We start from the raw sequence: 15,593 nt of genomic DNA, 5'->3' as shown, positions 1-15,593 counted from the left end.
AGGTAGAGGAAGAGAGAGAAGTCCAGCTACTTTCCCAAGCAGCCTGTGCTCTGTGCCAGCCTGGGATGGTGTCGTGCTGTCATGTTTACATCACACTGCCGCATGGTGACATCACACACTGGAGATATCAGGGTCAGGGCTTTGCTGAACTGGGCCACTGCCCCGGCCACGAGCTGGAAACTTTCTCTGGAAATCTACAGCAGCCAAGTGGCTCCTCCCAAATACCCTCTGCTTCCCTGGGCAGTGTGCAATAAACAGAGCTGTAAAACCTCTAGTGGCGAGCTTGGCAGCTCTGAAAGGCTAAGCGGCGTTGGCCTGGAGGGGAGACCTCCAAGGAAAGCTACGACTTCTGTAGGAAGCAGGATCAGTGAACCAGCAGAGGGGGCTCTTCTCTGTGCGTCAGCACTGAACCAACGGTGGGGCACCGTGTTGCCAGAGGTGCCCTGGCGGGACACAAGAGCGAAGTTCTCCCCATTAAAGACACTGCCATGTGTTTTGTTAGAGCAAGGTTGTAGACTGCAAATGGCAGCTCAGACGGCCTGCCTAAAGCCAAGCTTCTCTTGGAATGGATATTCCTTGATCCCAGTTTTGGACTCTACCCCGTAGCATTACCCCACTTAGCGCCAACTTGCTAGGGGTTTACGTAACCTACCTTCCAAAGCCCCTCCCCTGCCCTTGGAAGAAGATTCCACCGCCTGACCCATCTCACCGTCAGGAAGTTTCTCCTGACATTCATCCCAATTCTAACTCCCTCGTTAATTTCCTCTCATTGCTCCTCGTTGGGATAATCCCCTGGAGCAAGCGAAACGGGCCCGATCCTCGGCTGGTGTAACTCAAAGTTGGCATCCATGGAGATACATCGATATAAACTAGCTGTGGATTTGACCCCCCCGCGCGCTGATCTGAGGACAGCTGCTCCCACTTATGGAGTGTCTAAGTCAGAAGAAACAAGAGCACTGTACTCATGGGACTGTTTTTATCTCCCTCTCCTTGGCTCTTGCTCAGCAAAGCTCTTTGAATCCTTTCTCTTAACCCAATGCTCCCTACACCCAATCGATCTTCTTTGAACTCCCTCCAATTTGCCGATAACGCTCAACCCCCAACTGGGTAAAGTCATAATAGAGCACCGGTTCTCCTCTATTTCCATACCCCCCCACCCTCCATTGAACCGGGATCTACCTAGCCACCCCGCCCCCCCCAACGAAGAATGGTTTGGCTTCAACCCTTTGGGCTGGCATAGAGCTCCTGGGCAAGTCACTCAGTCCAGAATCCTCAAAGGTGGGAAATCAATGGGAGTCTGGTGCTCCTTTGAAGATCTGAGCCTTAGTTCTCAGTTCTGCAGCCGTAAAATGGGATTGACACCACTTCTCTACTTCAGAAGCTCAGAAGCTACCGTGGTGGGGGCTGGATAAGTACCACAGACAGATCCACCTACTCCCTGCATTTAGCAAGGGAGGGGTGGGTCGTGACCCCCAGGTTAAGAACCATTGTGCGGAAGCATTCGAGAAGTGTTCTAATTTCCCTGCCCTAGGATGTCTCTGCAGATGCAGCTCCAAACTGCACGGCCTGTTTGCATTGCAAACGCCTGTCCAAATGGCTGATTACCTTGCCTCTCTGTGTCTTTTAATGTGGTCGGTTCCTCCCTCCCCTTAGTTGGCTGGGACGAGGACTAAGGAGGGATGGGATGAAACTGAGCAAGAGGAAAAATTCAGGTTGGAACATTGGAGGGGGGGAAATGTCCTGATAGTGAAATCTGCTATAGGACGCTTCCAGGGTAAGCAGTCGAAGCCCCACTGCTTGGCAGGACTGGAAAAAACCCGTTAGCGTAAAGAATGACCCAAAACAGGCTAGGGTGAGGAATGGATTAGATGATCCTTTACTGTGGTTCTTTGGAGTATTTCTACCCCATCCCTGCCCAATGGATTAGCATTTGTTCAAGCTGCATCTTAGGGTGCTATTTTCCAGGTCTATCTGGGGCCCCTTCACAAATTTTTCCCGTTCCTGACTGTTGTTTGCAACTCTCCCAAATGTAGTCTCATCTCCCAGCCTCATTAATGGGCTGTTTGCCTCCCAGACCATTAATGTAGAGATTATACAGGACTGAATCTAACACCAAGCCCTGTGGTGCCCCACTATATAAATTACCCATGGTCATAGGTGCATGGGTAGGAAGGATAGCCTCGTGGGTAGGGCACTCAGCCATCCTGGAGGCAGGGGGTATCTATTCCCATCTCTGCTACAGACTCCCTAGGTGGCCTCGAGAAAGTCACTTAATCAACCCAGTGCCTCCGTTTCCCTGTCTTTAAAATCGGGAGTTACTTTTCTCTACCTGTTTTAGGATAACATCCATTAGTGTCTGTTAGGTTCCCAGATGCTACAGTGATACCAGCACAGAGCCACATTGAGCGACGCCTTGCAGTCAGTTGTGCCGCTCCAAACCAATGTGAGACAGACACAGGATTAAATACCTAATTCCAGCATCTCCGTATATTACATTGACTGGGCTCCCCTGCTTCCTAGATCCTTCCCCGTCTCTCCATCACCATCGGAGCTGAGCCCCCTTGTCCTTTTGTCATCCTGCCATGCAAAGCGACCGACTGTGTCTGGACTTACAACTCCCCCTCCCGCATCATCACTGCCACCACCAGGCAGCTTCTCCAGCGTACAGCGTCAGCGCACATCCTTGTCACGCCCTGTGCCCCTAAGATACACACACCGAGCCTGATTCTCATGGGCGCTAAGGCCCCTTTGCACCACCTGAGCAGTCCAAAGAAGCCTTAAAGTAGGAGTGAGCTTTAGTGGCACCTTACATGGCCAGGGCAGTATACAAGGTCTTTGTGTGAGTCAGAATCTGTCCCATTAATTCTGTTTCCTTTCTAGTCATCACATTGTTCATCCGCCTCCTGTGCCTAACTTGAGATTTTTCAAATCCACCGCCAGGAATTAGAAGCCCAATCCCCATTAGTTATCCTGGGAACTGCGCGTCCAAATCTCTTAGGCCCCTTTGAACACCTCGGCCTACGTCTCTAATCTAAGCACTTCCTCAGTCGATCACCCCGGCTTTGATTACCAGTGATATCATAGCGGAGACGCAAAGAAGGGTGAATTTCTGCTCAGAGAAGTTGGCATCGGGGTCTCTCGGTGGAGAGACCTTTTGGAATTCCTCAGGGCAGCTCTAATGTAGGGCTCACGTTTCTGGGACGTTTGCGGATGCAGCTGGGGTGTTGGCTGTTTGCATGGGTAACTGAGGTGTCAATTTGTGCCGTGTCACGGCCTCTTTGGCCAAAAGCGAAGGTGCTGGTTACTCACAGAAGATCCGGGTTCCCCAGGCTCTCCAGGGTTGCCTTGAAATCCTTGAGGGCCCTGCAAGATACAGCAAAGGAGCCTCGTTAGCCATCTCAAGAATGATGCTCATATATTCGCTATGTTATTTTACCCCCAGCGAGACAGATTGCTCCAGAAAGAGCAGGTACTTACAGGAGCTCCCGATGGTCCCGGAGGTCCTCGCGGTCCCATAGGTCCCTACATTGGGAAACAAAAATCACCGTCATTAAGAAAATCTCTAAGTCCCCCGCAGTGAAAGGGGGCGAGCGGTTTCAGCTGATGGCCCATAAAGAACAAGGAACTTTCCCCCTCGGCAAGAGAATATTCTGAAATCATCCCTTTTGTTTTCAGCCCCTCCGGAGACATCACCAAGAACGATTTTTCCTTTAGAAGCTACTTGGAAGGGGAAAAAAAAAAAAAAGGCAGCATGCTTTCTCCTGGACCGTAGCCATGTTTACTAAGCCCTGCTTTTCATTTACTGCTTGCCAAGAAAGGCTGGAGAGCAGAAATTTCCTGCTGGAAATCTTGTGGGATCTTGAAGAACAGTAGCTGCTGTCATGCATTCCTCAGCCCATGGTCCAAAAGTTACAGAGACCAACCCCTAAACAAAACGTTCTATAACTTTCCCTCCCCGGGAGAGTCTATTTAAACAATCTGGCGTGTGACTTGGGATGCCCTGGCAAGCAGAGCAGAAGCAGAAGCAATTAAGTCATCTTGGTGCTAAGTAAATCCTTGGTTATGCAACCGTTTTATAGTCATTTTAGTGGGTTGTGGCTGGGACGATAGGGACAGAATCTCGGTGGGTGAAATTCAGCCTTGACTTTGATGGAGCTGTGCTGAATTCCTACAGCCGAGGATCTGGCTCATAGATAATATCAAGATGTGATTTAATGGCTGGATTTTTCAAGTTGCTGAGCAACCCCCAGCTCCTGTCAACTTCAACCCTAAATATCAGGCCTCCCACAAAGAGTGTCCCAGTTGCTAAAAGGAAGCAGAGAGCTATCTTACCATAGGTCCCTGCATCACACCCAATTGAGCGCCACCAGCCTTCTCATCGAATCCTCCCGCCATCTGAGCAGCAAAGTTCTGCAAACAAGACCAAAGTACAGACACATCTGAGTGGGATTCTTGTTCATGATCAGTCAAGCCATGTGATGGGCATGCGGGCTGCAAAGTGATCACAACTACTGATATCCTAACGTTTTTGGTAAAGTATTAATATTGGTAAAGTATTTGGATCCATTAGGAAAAACAGACAAGCCAGTGTAACCTGATAAGCAATAAACCAGCGAACCAAACGTTCCCTGTAGCTGAAAAGCAACCATTTCCACATCTCAGAAAAAATCAAAATGAGGCTTTTTAGACCTGTTATTTGCTAGACATTGATTTGTAGTAAATATGCAAAATGTTCCGACATTTCATTTTAAATTTCCTCAGGGTTATTACTTCAGGGTCAGCCTTTTTATCTGGTGATATTTCGAGGGGAGAACTTTCTTTGAAGAGTAAGAAAAAAATCATTTAAAATGGCCAAACGATTTCAGTACCGTCATTTGCTCTGATTATGTTTTGCTTCTAACAGAGACAGCGAAGGGCACTTTCCAAAAACAGAAATCATTCGGTGTTGTTTTTTAGTTTTTTATAGAAACCGCCCAACAGTTCCTCATCAATCTGGAGTGATTCATTCATCTGAAAGACCAGGAGTTTAGAAAACTCGGGCACAGTGAATCTAAACATAGTGAACAGCATTTGGGGTAATTAAAATGCGCCTTTAAATGGGGCACCATTAAGTTAAATTTGCACCAAACAATAATCTTGGTCTTGTACAAGGTAAGACCAACAGAAAGGTTTCCTTGGATTTTTTTTTTGAAGCTATCACCATGTGGTATCTACCTGCCCCCCTACCCCTCCACACTGCAGGGTTGGGCTAGTGCATGGGAATCACAGAGTAAAATTGACCAGGAACAGAAGTGAAGTACTAAAAGATTCCCTTGTGGTATTTGTAGCCTTGGGCTACCTCATGAAAGCAACACACTAGGAACATTAGTGAAACTTTAAATATTCCCATGCAATGTTTGCTCCCACTCGCTGCAGCTGTGGGCTAGTGCAAAGGGCACCCTAGAGTGAAACTGACCAGGGACAGTGGTGAAATTGACTTGTGTGCCAGTGAAATGCTAGAGCAATAAAGGCCTTTATTACTGGATGTCTGCACAGTGTCTAACAGCGGGGGTGGGAGCTCAGCAGCTGCAAAACAAATAACTAATGGGGAGGAAGCAAGTTAGATGATAAAAAGTCTTGCATTCTGAATAATCGAAAATGTTATTTAATTTTTCATAGGAGCCCTAAAATGACATAAATAGTCCTATCGAATCAGTGACTCCAGCTGAATTATACAGTATCGGGACACACTCAAAAGGCCCTTTCAATCAGTGTGTGCAGCCACATGTCCTGGATGTGATGGTTCAAAAACAAACAAACAAACAAACAAAAAAAACCTGAGGATACTCACTCCGCCAAGCCCAGGGGGCCCTGGGGGACCCGGGGGCCCTGGGGGCCCGGGGTTTCCAGGGGTACCAGGTTCGCCATCTCTACCCCGAGGGCCAGGAGCACCCTACATGGAACAAAGAAGAAAGGTGACTCCAGACAGACACCCAGGAAAAGCTAATTACAGTCTGCGCCCTGATGTGACGTGAGTCCTTGGAATGCACAAGGCTCCCAGTGTATGTTATTAATTCCATACCATCTGATTATTTGTAATCAATTATTAATTCTATATGCTCCATTATTGTTATGCATTAAGTAGAATTATGAATACCGAGTGGTGCCCCATTCATCGGGATGTCAATGGCCCACAGTGTGTGTTAATTACACATCATTAATTATTATTAATAACTTATTATCAATGACAGATTACCAGTCATTAAGGACTGAGCATCCTTATTAGTCATACAGAGTGGTGCTTTAGTCATCTGAACGTAGGCAACTCACAGCGTATAGTAATCATTTGACACATTAATTACATCAATTAATACCACTGTTATGGAGCTTAGTTATTGTTAATATAGCACCGTAATGGAACCGTGGTGCTTTAGATATACAGGGTCCCGGTCCATGACTGAGTCCCCTAGACCTCATCCTCACCACAGATGGCAAGTTCTCTGCCTCGATGAGATTACAGTTTAATCTGAAAGACTATTATTCAGGTGTGAAGAGGCAGTAATATTAAGATGGGGATGTGTCACACTGATGCTTTTGGAAGTATTTTAACCCCTGGTTTGTTTTGTGCTCCGTGTTGGTCGTTTTGTCTTAAACTCACTTTTTCTCCTTTATCCCCACGGTCGCCCCTTGGTCCTTGTTCCCCTGCAGGTCCCTGAAACAGGTGAGACAAGAGGAGTTTAATAGTCTCCAATGTTTTGCCCACAAACATTCAAACAATGTGATAGAGAAAGGAAGCTCCTCACCTGTGGTCCAGGTGGTCCTCTTGGTCCTACGACCTGGGTGGGAGAGAGAAACATAGGAAAACTCAGCTGAGAAGGAAGCTCACACAGGAGTCTCTCACCACGCCCTACACGCCACTATGGGAAAGAAATGAATGGAGGACATGCAGAAAACTCAGATTCAAACTTACATCTTTAATATCACCGGGTTCCCCTTTTTGTCCCTGCAATGCAAAGCGGCTGGAATTAGAACACTGACAATTCTGCACGCAATTGATGTATGCGATTACACATCCCACCCCTTGCCTAGCCCATTGCTAGACCCATCACAGATAATCCCCATCCTGTGTGTCTGCCCAATCCTGCAAAGAACTGAGCAGAGCACTTCAGCGCGCTCTGCGCTTTAAGCATATGAGTAACTGTCCCACTATCCATACGGGAATAAGCTATACCGTATAAGTACCGTATAACTGCATCCACACTGCCGGGTGGTACCGCTTTAACTAGACCGGTGTAATTAAAATGGTACAACTTGTGTGTCTATCTGAAGTCTGATTCTGTTTCACTTCCACCAGACTTACACTGGTGTCACGCCACTGACTCCGGTGGAGTCACTCCTCATTGACAACTGTGTAAACTGAGACCAGAATCCGGAACACTACACCCATGGAACTGTAATAAAGGCCAAAGAAGGAAAAATGTCCCGGTGGTCATGATGAACAATACTAACAATGATCTCACCTTGGGGCCAGGTTGCCCTGTTGAAATGAGAGAGAGAAAGTGTCAGCATCATGAGGAAACCCATCATTTAAGCACACAAAGATGCACACGACAAGGCCTTGGATAAGACGCCAGGGAGGGATGTGGTTGGGGTAACGTCAGTTTCTCCTCTACACCCAACTGCCTGAGTATTGCTGTCACTGCTCTGCTGGAGGGGTGGTAAATTGGCCAGCATTTCACATAGACAGGCAAGGCTTCATGCAAAGCATTGTGGGATAATAGGCTTCCGAATGGCTAATGGCAGGTGGCGAAAATTTCAGATCTATGGTGGGCTAAGCACTTTGCCCTCCCAGAAATGACCGGGGCATGGTTATGAAGCAGCCAAAGAATAATGCACTCAGACAAAAAAGTAGGTTAAAAAAAAACCCCACCAAAAACAAGGAAAAGACCAAAAAAGGCAGGCGTTAAAAGCTACGTTCAGCACAGGTCCAAATCAACATGATTGCCTTTCGGGGGAAAATGTTAACATTTGCTCTCAACCCTTCGCTGACACTTGCAGGCTCAAAGGCATTTCCTAATTAAAGAGGGGGGCGCAAGGGGGGCATTGGAAAGGTAGCCTGTATCAGCAAAGGGTTAAAAAAGGCGACTTCTGCTTTTGTTGGAACTAGAACAGAGAAGGTCCTCGAAACAGTGGCACTGAAATAGCTACTGGGCTCAGCTGAGGATCTCGAAACACTTCACAAATGGGAGTGAATTATGCCCCAGGCTGGGGGAGTTTTATTACCCATCCCCATTTTGCAGCTAAGGAAACTGAACATTGCACGGTGAGTTTTTTACAAAGCCAGGCACAGAACTCTGACCTACATGGAGGCCTGGCCTCTCCTTTGTCTCTCAGGACCACCCTTGAACTTGGGAGTTCTTACATAACTTCGGCTCAAGGTCATTTTGGAGGCAGTATTAAAATTAAAAGAAAAGGAGTTTTGATCTTTGCTCGTACCAGAAGGCATGTTTTTATATCAAAGCAAGATTTCCAAAGCCTTTATTCTAGGTGCTATTCCTATTCCGCTCACCCTGCAATTTCTGACCCCGATGTAGTGGTTAAATACTAAGAAACCAAACCAACAAAAAAAAAAAAATCCCATGCACTATGTACTTAGCACTATCCAGTTTCCGCCTTCATGGCTTAGAAATCTGCGGACTGTGGATTTAAATAAGGCTTCTCTGGTGCAGAGAGACTTGATTCACCGTCAGGGCAGAGACAGCTTTGGTGCTGTCTTGCCACCTTGGTAATGACTACAATATCTTTAGAATCGGTGCTGTTGGACTAATTGATTATGTTAATTATCTTTCTTCTCATCTGTGATTTGACCAAACTGTTATTTCAGACCTTCTACAGCCTAGGCAAAGAGACAGACCCAACTGAGTCCATGAGAAGTGGCCTTTCCTAGCGAGGTCTCATGGATGTCCCCGTCTTTTGCTGGGTGCTCATCCATTGGGGGCTATCGATCTTTGCAATTATCTCGAGTAATTTATTTATGGAAGGGAAATAAATAAATTACGACCGCTGACAGCAGGTTGGTCAGTTGGGCAGATAGGGCAGCATTCTCCGAAGGGGATCTCGGGGCTGGGACAGTCTCTCATTTCTTCGCAGATTATCTCGTCGCAGAGGATAGTCCCAGTGTCACAGACACAGATCCGGCAGGGCTCGGGTTTCCACACATCCTTATCACTATACCTCTGCCCATCCTGCACACAGCTGCCTGCCTCCTCTGTGCCGAAGGGAAAGGAAGGGAAGGGGGGAAATGAGACGCGGTGGGAGGGGAGGCAAAAGGGAGAAAACCAAAAGGGGGAGAGAGAGAGAAACAGGGTCATACCGTCAGCATCAGTTACAGCAATCCCATAGCAATTGCAATGGGGCGTAGAAATAACCCCCCACATTCACGGTCCAAGCCAGCTCCCTGCCAGCTCCCAGGCGGGATGGTTCTGGTTCTCCCATCTTCCTTAGACATCTCACAGATTAGTACATGGATCTCTTGGCCACTCCAGAAGCAGAGCAAAACAAAGAGGCCTGATCATAGCTCTTTGGCCTCCCCAAGAGGATACTATGAGGAAGCACTGTCCTAAACGCCCAGGGCCCTTCTGCTGTTGACGCAGCTGTAAGGTTCAAGGCTTCCCACCTGGCACTTTCTTAATTTCCCATCCCCGTCACTTTCGCTGAGCGAAACTGACGACGCAACCATGCCCATGAGTCAGGTAGAGTTCGTAGCAGCTACAAGCCATGTCCACTTTGGTCACACTCAGCTCAGCCCTCTTGTGCCTCCTTCACAAACCCCCTGTGTCTCTTTTCTACAGGGGCCTGTGCGCTTTTCCAGCACACCAGGCCTGAACTGGGTTTCACACTGGTGTCATTCCATTGGCTCCAGTAGAGTTACTCTGGATTTATACCAGGGTAGATAGGCAGGAGAATCAAGTCTGGATTCCCTTTCTTGGCGCTGCCAGAAGGGGCAGGGTTACACCAGTCCGCTTTGTTTAACCTCATCCCACCAGAAAAAAAATATAACCGGGGAAAAGGTGGAGAGAAAAGTAACAAAGAAGGTTCTTTAAATGCCCCCTGGCCGCTTCTGGAATGCGCACTGCAGACCAAACCCTGGGATGAACGAACAGCAGCCGCCCTGGCTCGGTCTCTCCAGGCAAAGGCTGGTTTTCTAATCAAAACACCATCAAAGAAAAACAAACTGAATCAAAGTGAAACCTATGAATGGGCCAAGGAGCCCGGGAGGGCGACGGGGGAGAATGGCTGCAGCCATGGGGGGCACTTGGGGGGGAGCCACAAAAAATGCAAAAGGAACAAGCATCCAACTGCCGTTGGGAAAGTTCATTATAATATTATTCCAGTTATAACAGCTCAATAGAAAGGGTTCTTGATAAGGGGAGACCCATAAAAAATATAAGTGCCTCTTTGACATCTGTTTCTCCCCCCCCCCACCCCCATCCAAGTGAATGTCTGAAGCAGTTGAGATGACAGGGGGGGTCTTTGTGCAGGGAGCTGGGGCACCTTGGGGAGCCCAGGGGACCCTTCCTCTCATGAATGGGCCTTTTCTCGAGCACACACAGAGCTCAATTCACGTTGCGCTGTCAGGAACCCGTTTAAATAAATAAGGGCAGCATTTCAACTCCATCTGGAAGCGATTGCTGCCAATCTCCCCTATGCAAACAAACTGCTCACAATGGGGAATTGAGTTCCCTCCATGACCTGCAGAAAACTTTTGCAGATGAGCCTCCCAAAAGAGCTAAAGCCAGCTGAGCAGAAAATAAGTTCCTCTCCTGGGAAACTGGGTGCGCCTTTGCTTTAGAGAAGAATAAAGCACGAGGCATGCTCGGTTATGCCCTTTCCTTGTGCTGAAACACCTGAGGAATCCGAGCACATGCTGAAGGATGCTAAACATACTTTAATCTAAACTAGAGAGGGCAGACAAGGCGGGAGATGGCAGCTTAAAGGAACCACTCTGCTAAGTTTCGGTGTACAATCAATTTTCCTGCGGGGAAATCATCCTTTTACAGCAGACGTAGGAAAGAATTCATTAACTGATCAGCATCATTTTACCAGGAATAGGAAAAGGAAACAGAATCACCCGTTGCTACAAATAGACTGATTCCCAAAGTGCAGCCTTCAATTTCTGAGGTCTCTTGGGGTGTATGTGGCGTAGGTGCTGGAGATAGAGGTGCTGCTGCACCCCCGGCTTGAAGTGGTTTCCATCCTATCCAGGGTTTACAGTTTGGTTCAATGGCTCTCAGCCCCCCCACTATACAAATTGTTCCAGCTCCCCTGATATGTGGTCGGATGGAGGTGTCGCACTGGGAAATCCTACAAATCCAATCCTTTTGTTACGAACTAAGCAAACTGAAAGCGGCCTAGCAACTCCTTTGCGCCTGAATGGGAGGAATTTCAGCTCCTTTTTTGCTGGAATCTCAGGCTGGTTGTGGGAAAGACAGCATGGCCCAGAAGCAGGCGAGCAAGGAGGCATTTTCAGGCACTCTCTCTCCCCCTGCAATTGATTTACAGTCTGGAGCATATGGAGACAGGGATGGAATTCGAGCAATAGGAAACCTGCCCAAACAAGTGGGGGAAAAAATCCTTTCTACCTAATAAAGTTTCCAGCTTCCAGGCTGAATAATATGCCAGACCAGAAATTTTTCTGGGGTAGGGGGAAGGGCTGGCTGTGCATTGGACTTTAATGTCACATCGTGCAGCTATTGCACAAGATGATCATTTTGTTTTTTAAAAAAATGGTAAAATGTTGGGGGGCAAGGAGTGGGAATGAGCTCCCCCACGTGTCCCCTTGCTTTCCTCTTTGGGTTCAGATTTGAGGGAGGGGGTTGGAGGGTGAAGGAGAAGTTGGACAATCTATCTAGTATGTCTGGCATGTCTCTCATCCTCCAGGTGGCCTCCTCTAGGGGGGGAATCTCCTTTCTGATCCTTAAACAAAAAGTCTGTTAGCTATCAACTTCTTCTGCACCTTACTCACCAGCCCCAACTGAGAAGTGGGTTGGGGTGGGGAGGAAAGTTAAAGGCTGTACAAAGGTCTTTCTTTGTAAGTCTCAGACTCTGGCTTGTCTGTCTCGGAATGTCCCCTTTGTCTGGCTCCCCCGGTGAACCCCCCCATCCCACTCAGCTTTGTTGCATTAACTCTTTCACCGCTGCAGGAGGCGGAGAGATATTTTGTTCTCCCTTTGGTGGGTTCTGATCCGACCGGGTTATATTTGCCACTGAAAGCCCCTTTCAGGGTGGAAATCAACTCAAGGAAGGGGATGGAAGCCAAAATAATACACAGGAGGGGATTCACGACTGCAGTGCTCTTCGAAAGCAACCGAGCATTACAACAAATAGGAACGCGCTTCTTCACCAATCAGTATTTTGTCATTGCTCAACAGTGAGCCTCGTCCAGTGTCCAGAATCCAGAGAAGGTACAAAGTGGGAGAAAAGACAGATCTAAAGAGGAGCAACGGAAAACACTGAGCTCAGGATCAAATACCAGGAGAACATGAGGCCAGTTTTCCAGATCTTAAGGTACTTATCTTTTCAAGCCACTTCTCCCAGGTCTGCAACACTTGCTCCGACCACCCCCTCTTTCCCTCCCAGAAGCAGCGCTTTCTTCCATAGCTTTTGTGTCGAATTCCTCCCCCCTCTCCCCCTTTCAGGATCAATTTTAAAGAAGAAAAAGGTGCAACTTACGGATATCCTCATCCTGACATCTGACAACGGCTAGTAAAATGACCTGGGTGGCTGCGAGCAGCACTACAGTCCTTGAAGTCACAAAGCTGAACATGTCTAAATGTTAGACATGCAGGACCTTTGTGTGTGGAGGAGAGAAAAGGGAGGAGGTTGGTTTCCCCAGTGACTACCGAGCCTTCATGCAGCCGATTCCCCCTTATTTTTTGGAAACAGCAGGAGAATCCAAGGTACCTAGGCCCCAGCAGAATCTCGGCACCGTCTGCTCTGGGCCAAGGCACCGCAGTTAGATGGCCCCTCTGCCTTCTAGGAGCCGGTGTATATGCCCAGATCTCAGTCCTCCCCCTGCCCCCCAGCTGCGCTGTAACCTGAGCCCCGAGCCCCGTCCCCAGGGCTGGAGACCCCTCCTCCTGCCAGCGCTTCAGTGCAGCTCTGGAGCCAAAAGGGGCACGAAGTTAGGGAGGGAAAGGAAAGGGAGGGGAGGGTCCTACCTACCCCACCTCCTCCCCGAGGAGGCGCGACGGGCAGCGCGGTGTCTCTCCAGACGCACGCAGGGATGGGGCAGGGAGAGCGGCTCCCGTCCCTCTCCAAAGCGCCGCGCCGCGGATGAAGTTTTCCCAAGCTCCCCAAAGGCGCCCGGCGCGCCGCGGGGGAGGCAGTGGGGGGCAGGAAAAGCCCCGCTCCGGGGAGGACGCGCAGCTGGGAGAGGAGAAGTCTGGGGAAGTTTCCTCTGAGGTTTCCCGGGCCCGTGCGGTGCAGCGGAGAGCGGAGGATGCGGAGCCACGGGGGCGCGGCTGGAGCTCGGAGGGGTCTTTGGCCTCCCGGCTCCGGCATCTGCACCGGGGCGCGGTGCATCCTTCCGGGGGAACGTTCCGCTCTCCAGCACCCCCGCCCCGCTGCCACTCAATCCGGTGTCACTCCGCTCGTTCCAGGGCAGAGGCTCCGAAGTGACAGCGGTGCGACTGAGTTCACAACCTGGCCTTTCGTTCCGCTATGTCCCAGCCCACACCACGGCCCCCCCCGCTCTTCCTTCGCAGCCCAGACCCCGGCTCCCTCTGCTCCCCGCTTCCAGCCCGGCTCCCGGACCTTCTGCCCTCCCCAGCTCTCAAGCTCCCCCACTCCCCTGTCCAGTACTCCGCAGGTGGCGTGGTTTCTGGAGGTGATCTGCAAATGCAGGAGGTGGCGGGGAGATAAGGGAAGGGGATTAACCCGAAATCCCCGGCATCAGGCTCCAGGAATCCCCTTCTCCGGCCCCCAAAGCTAAGGCACCCAAGCTGCAGGGTTTGGGAATCCTGCCCCTTACCCCCTGCTTGTTCCCAGTCTAGTAAACGCTGGTCCCATCGGCTGGGGAAAGGGGAGGGGGGGCGAGGAAAGAGAAGACCCCCGCATGCCCCCGCTTTCGGGTCCGGTCATCTCCTTCTCCGGCCCCCGGGCTGGGACAGCCGCAGGGGCCGTGGTCCTGCAGGAGGATGGAGGGGGGGAGGCAATGGAAAGGGATGGGGGAGAGAGGAGGAGGGGGGGCGACTTTCTCCTTGCTCCCCAGCCCCTGTCTGCTCCGTTCTCTTGTTCGGATGGCGCGGATCCCAAAGCTTTAATCCCGGGGAAACTGGGGGAGCGAGGGTGGATGCGTAGGACTTTTGCAACCTTTAGCAGCGCTGGAGAGGGATGGGGTTGCGCTGTGCTTTGCAAATACTAGTACAGTGCGGGGGGGGGAGCTCTGCACTAGCACACCCTGGGGGAGTTCCCCGGGTTGCAAACCCTTGGGGCTGAGGGACAGAGAGGTGCTGGGTTCTTCCTGGCCGCCAGTCAGCTGCATTAAGGCCCCGATTCAGCAACCGACTGAAGCACGTGCTTCTCGGTTCGCTCACAGGCTCCCCGTGAAGCACCTGCCTTCCGGAATGGGCGGGGGCTTCTCCCCAAGCCCCTCCCGGATGTGCAAAGAGAGGCCGAGCCCCCAGCACGCCCTTGCCCCTGTCCCACCGCCCCTGCGGCTGCAGCTCCTCTGCCACGTGCGCACATGCCGCGTCCCCCGGCCCCGCGCTGTACGTGCGCGCGTGGGTGTCCCGGGAAGTCTCCAGGCTGCTGCAGGGACAGAGCTGGGCGCACGCTGCACCGACTGGGCAAAGGTTGACACTTGGGGGTGGGCGGGGGGGGGGGGAGTTGCACCACTCTCCCCAGCCAATAGCAAGCTGAGGCTCAGAGCACCCATTGGCGAAGGCTCCCATCGTGGGCGGAGCTTGGCGCACCAGCCCTCGAGCCTGGCCACCTTTAAAAGGCGCTCCCCTCGCCCTAGTGCTCAGAGCAGAGCCACTGAGCCCAGTCACTCAGCTCCTGGGATTCCTCTCTTACCAGGGGTCCTGGCAGCTAAAAGGGGAACCGGCAACATTGCACAGCGGCCAAGCGTTGCCCCTCTCCATTGGTGGCATTTTATGCAGATTATACGCTGCTCTGATTTGCATATCGTTTGCCTAGGTCCACAAACTTCTGCTTACAAATAGTGTGGCTTCAGCTGTGCTGAAAGGCAGCCCTGGTTGAATGAGGTCCTCTGTTTGTTTACAGGACAGCAGCTAGGTAAGGTACCCACACACACTGCAATGACTTTGAAATCCTGCAGGCTGTACATCGCCAAGACCCATCTCTGAACACCAGTTAATGTCAAAGGCTGCGGCTCTCCCTTTATCCAAAGATTTTCCTAGGACAGCTTTCAGAGGGGTAGCCGTGTTAGTCTGTATCAGCAAAAACAACGGGGAGTCCTTGTGGCACCTTAGAGACTAACAAATTTATTTGGGGATACATTTGTTAGTCTCTAAGGTGCCACAAGGGCTCTTCGTTGTTTTTCCTAGAACAGTTCCTCTTGGTTAATCAGAATGAGCTGGGTGTTTCCC

The 15,593-nt window shown here is 50.3% G+C and overlaps 1 protein-coding gene across 4 annotated transcripts in view; it reads right to left on the bottom strand.

The window, feature by feature from the left end:
• COL2A1 (collagen type II alpha 1 chain) overlaps positions 1–13,299 on the bottom strand; it is a 64,443-nt gene extending 51,144 nt beyond the window's left edge. The window contains exons 1-11 of one of the 4 annotated variants that reach the window (XM_034792138.1): positions 13,204–13,299; positions 12,712–12,829; positions 9,041–9,247; positions 7,500–7,516; positions 6,950–6,982; positions 6,783–6,815; positions 6,638–6,691; positions 5,831–5,932; positions 4,333–4,410; positions 3,478–3,522; positions 3,310–3,363 (exon numbers count right to left, since the gene is read on the bottom strand). In XM_034792138.1, the coding sequence (XP_034648029.1) occupies positions 3,310–3,363; positions 3,478–3,522; positions 4,333–4,410; positions 5,831–5,932; positions 6,638–6,691; positions 6,783–6,815; positions 6,950–6,982; positions 7,500–7,516; positions 9,041–9,247; positions 12,712–12,805 (717 nt within the window). In that variant the 5' untranslated portion in view covers positions 12,806–12,829; positions 13,204–13,299. Of the gene's footprint in view, positions 1–3,309; positions 3,364–3,477; positions 3,523–4,332; positions 4,411–5,830; positions 5,933–6,637; positions 6,692–6,782; positions 6,816–6,949; positions 6,983–7,499; positions 7,517–9,040; positions 9,248–12,711; positions 13,072–13,199 lie in introns of those variants that run through there. The other 3 variants (XM_034792139.1, XM_034792137.1, XM_034792140.1) reach the window with 3 other exon arrangements.
• Between the last annotated feature and the right edge of the window lie 2,294 nt (positions 13,300–15,593).

The sequence above is a fragment of the Trachemys scripta genome, chromosome 16 (assembly GCF_013100865.1).
Source record: "Trachemys scripta elegans isolate TJP31775 chromosome 16, CAS_Tse_1.0, whole genome shotgun sequence".
Lineage (NCBI taxonomy): Eukaryota > Metazoa > Chordata > Testudines > Emydidae > Trachemys > Trachemys scripta.
The sequence above is the reverse complement of the archived record's forward strand: the minus strand, read 5'-3'. Positions and strand labels throughout refer to the sequence as shown.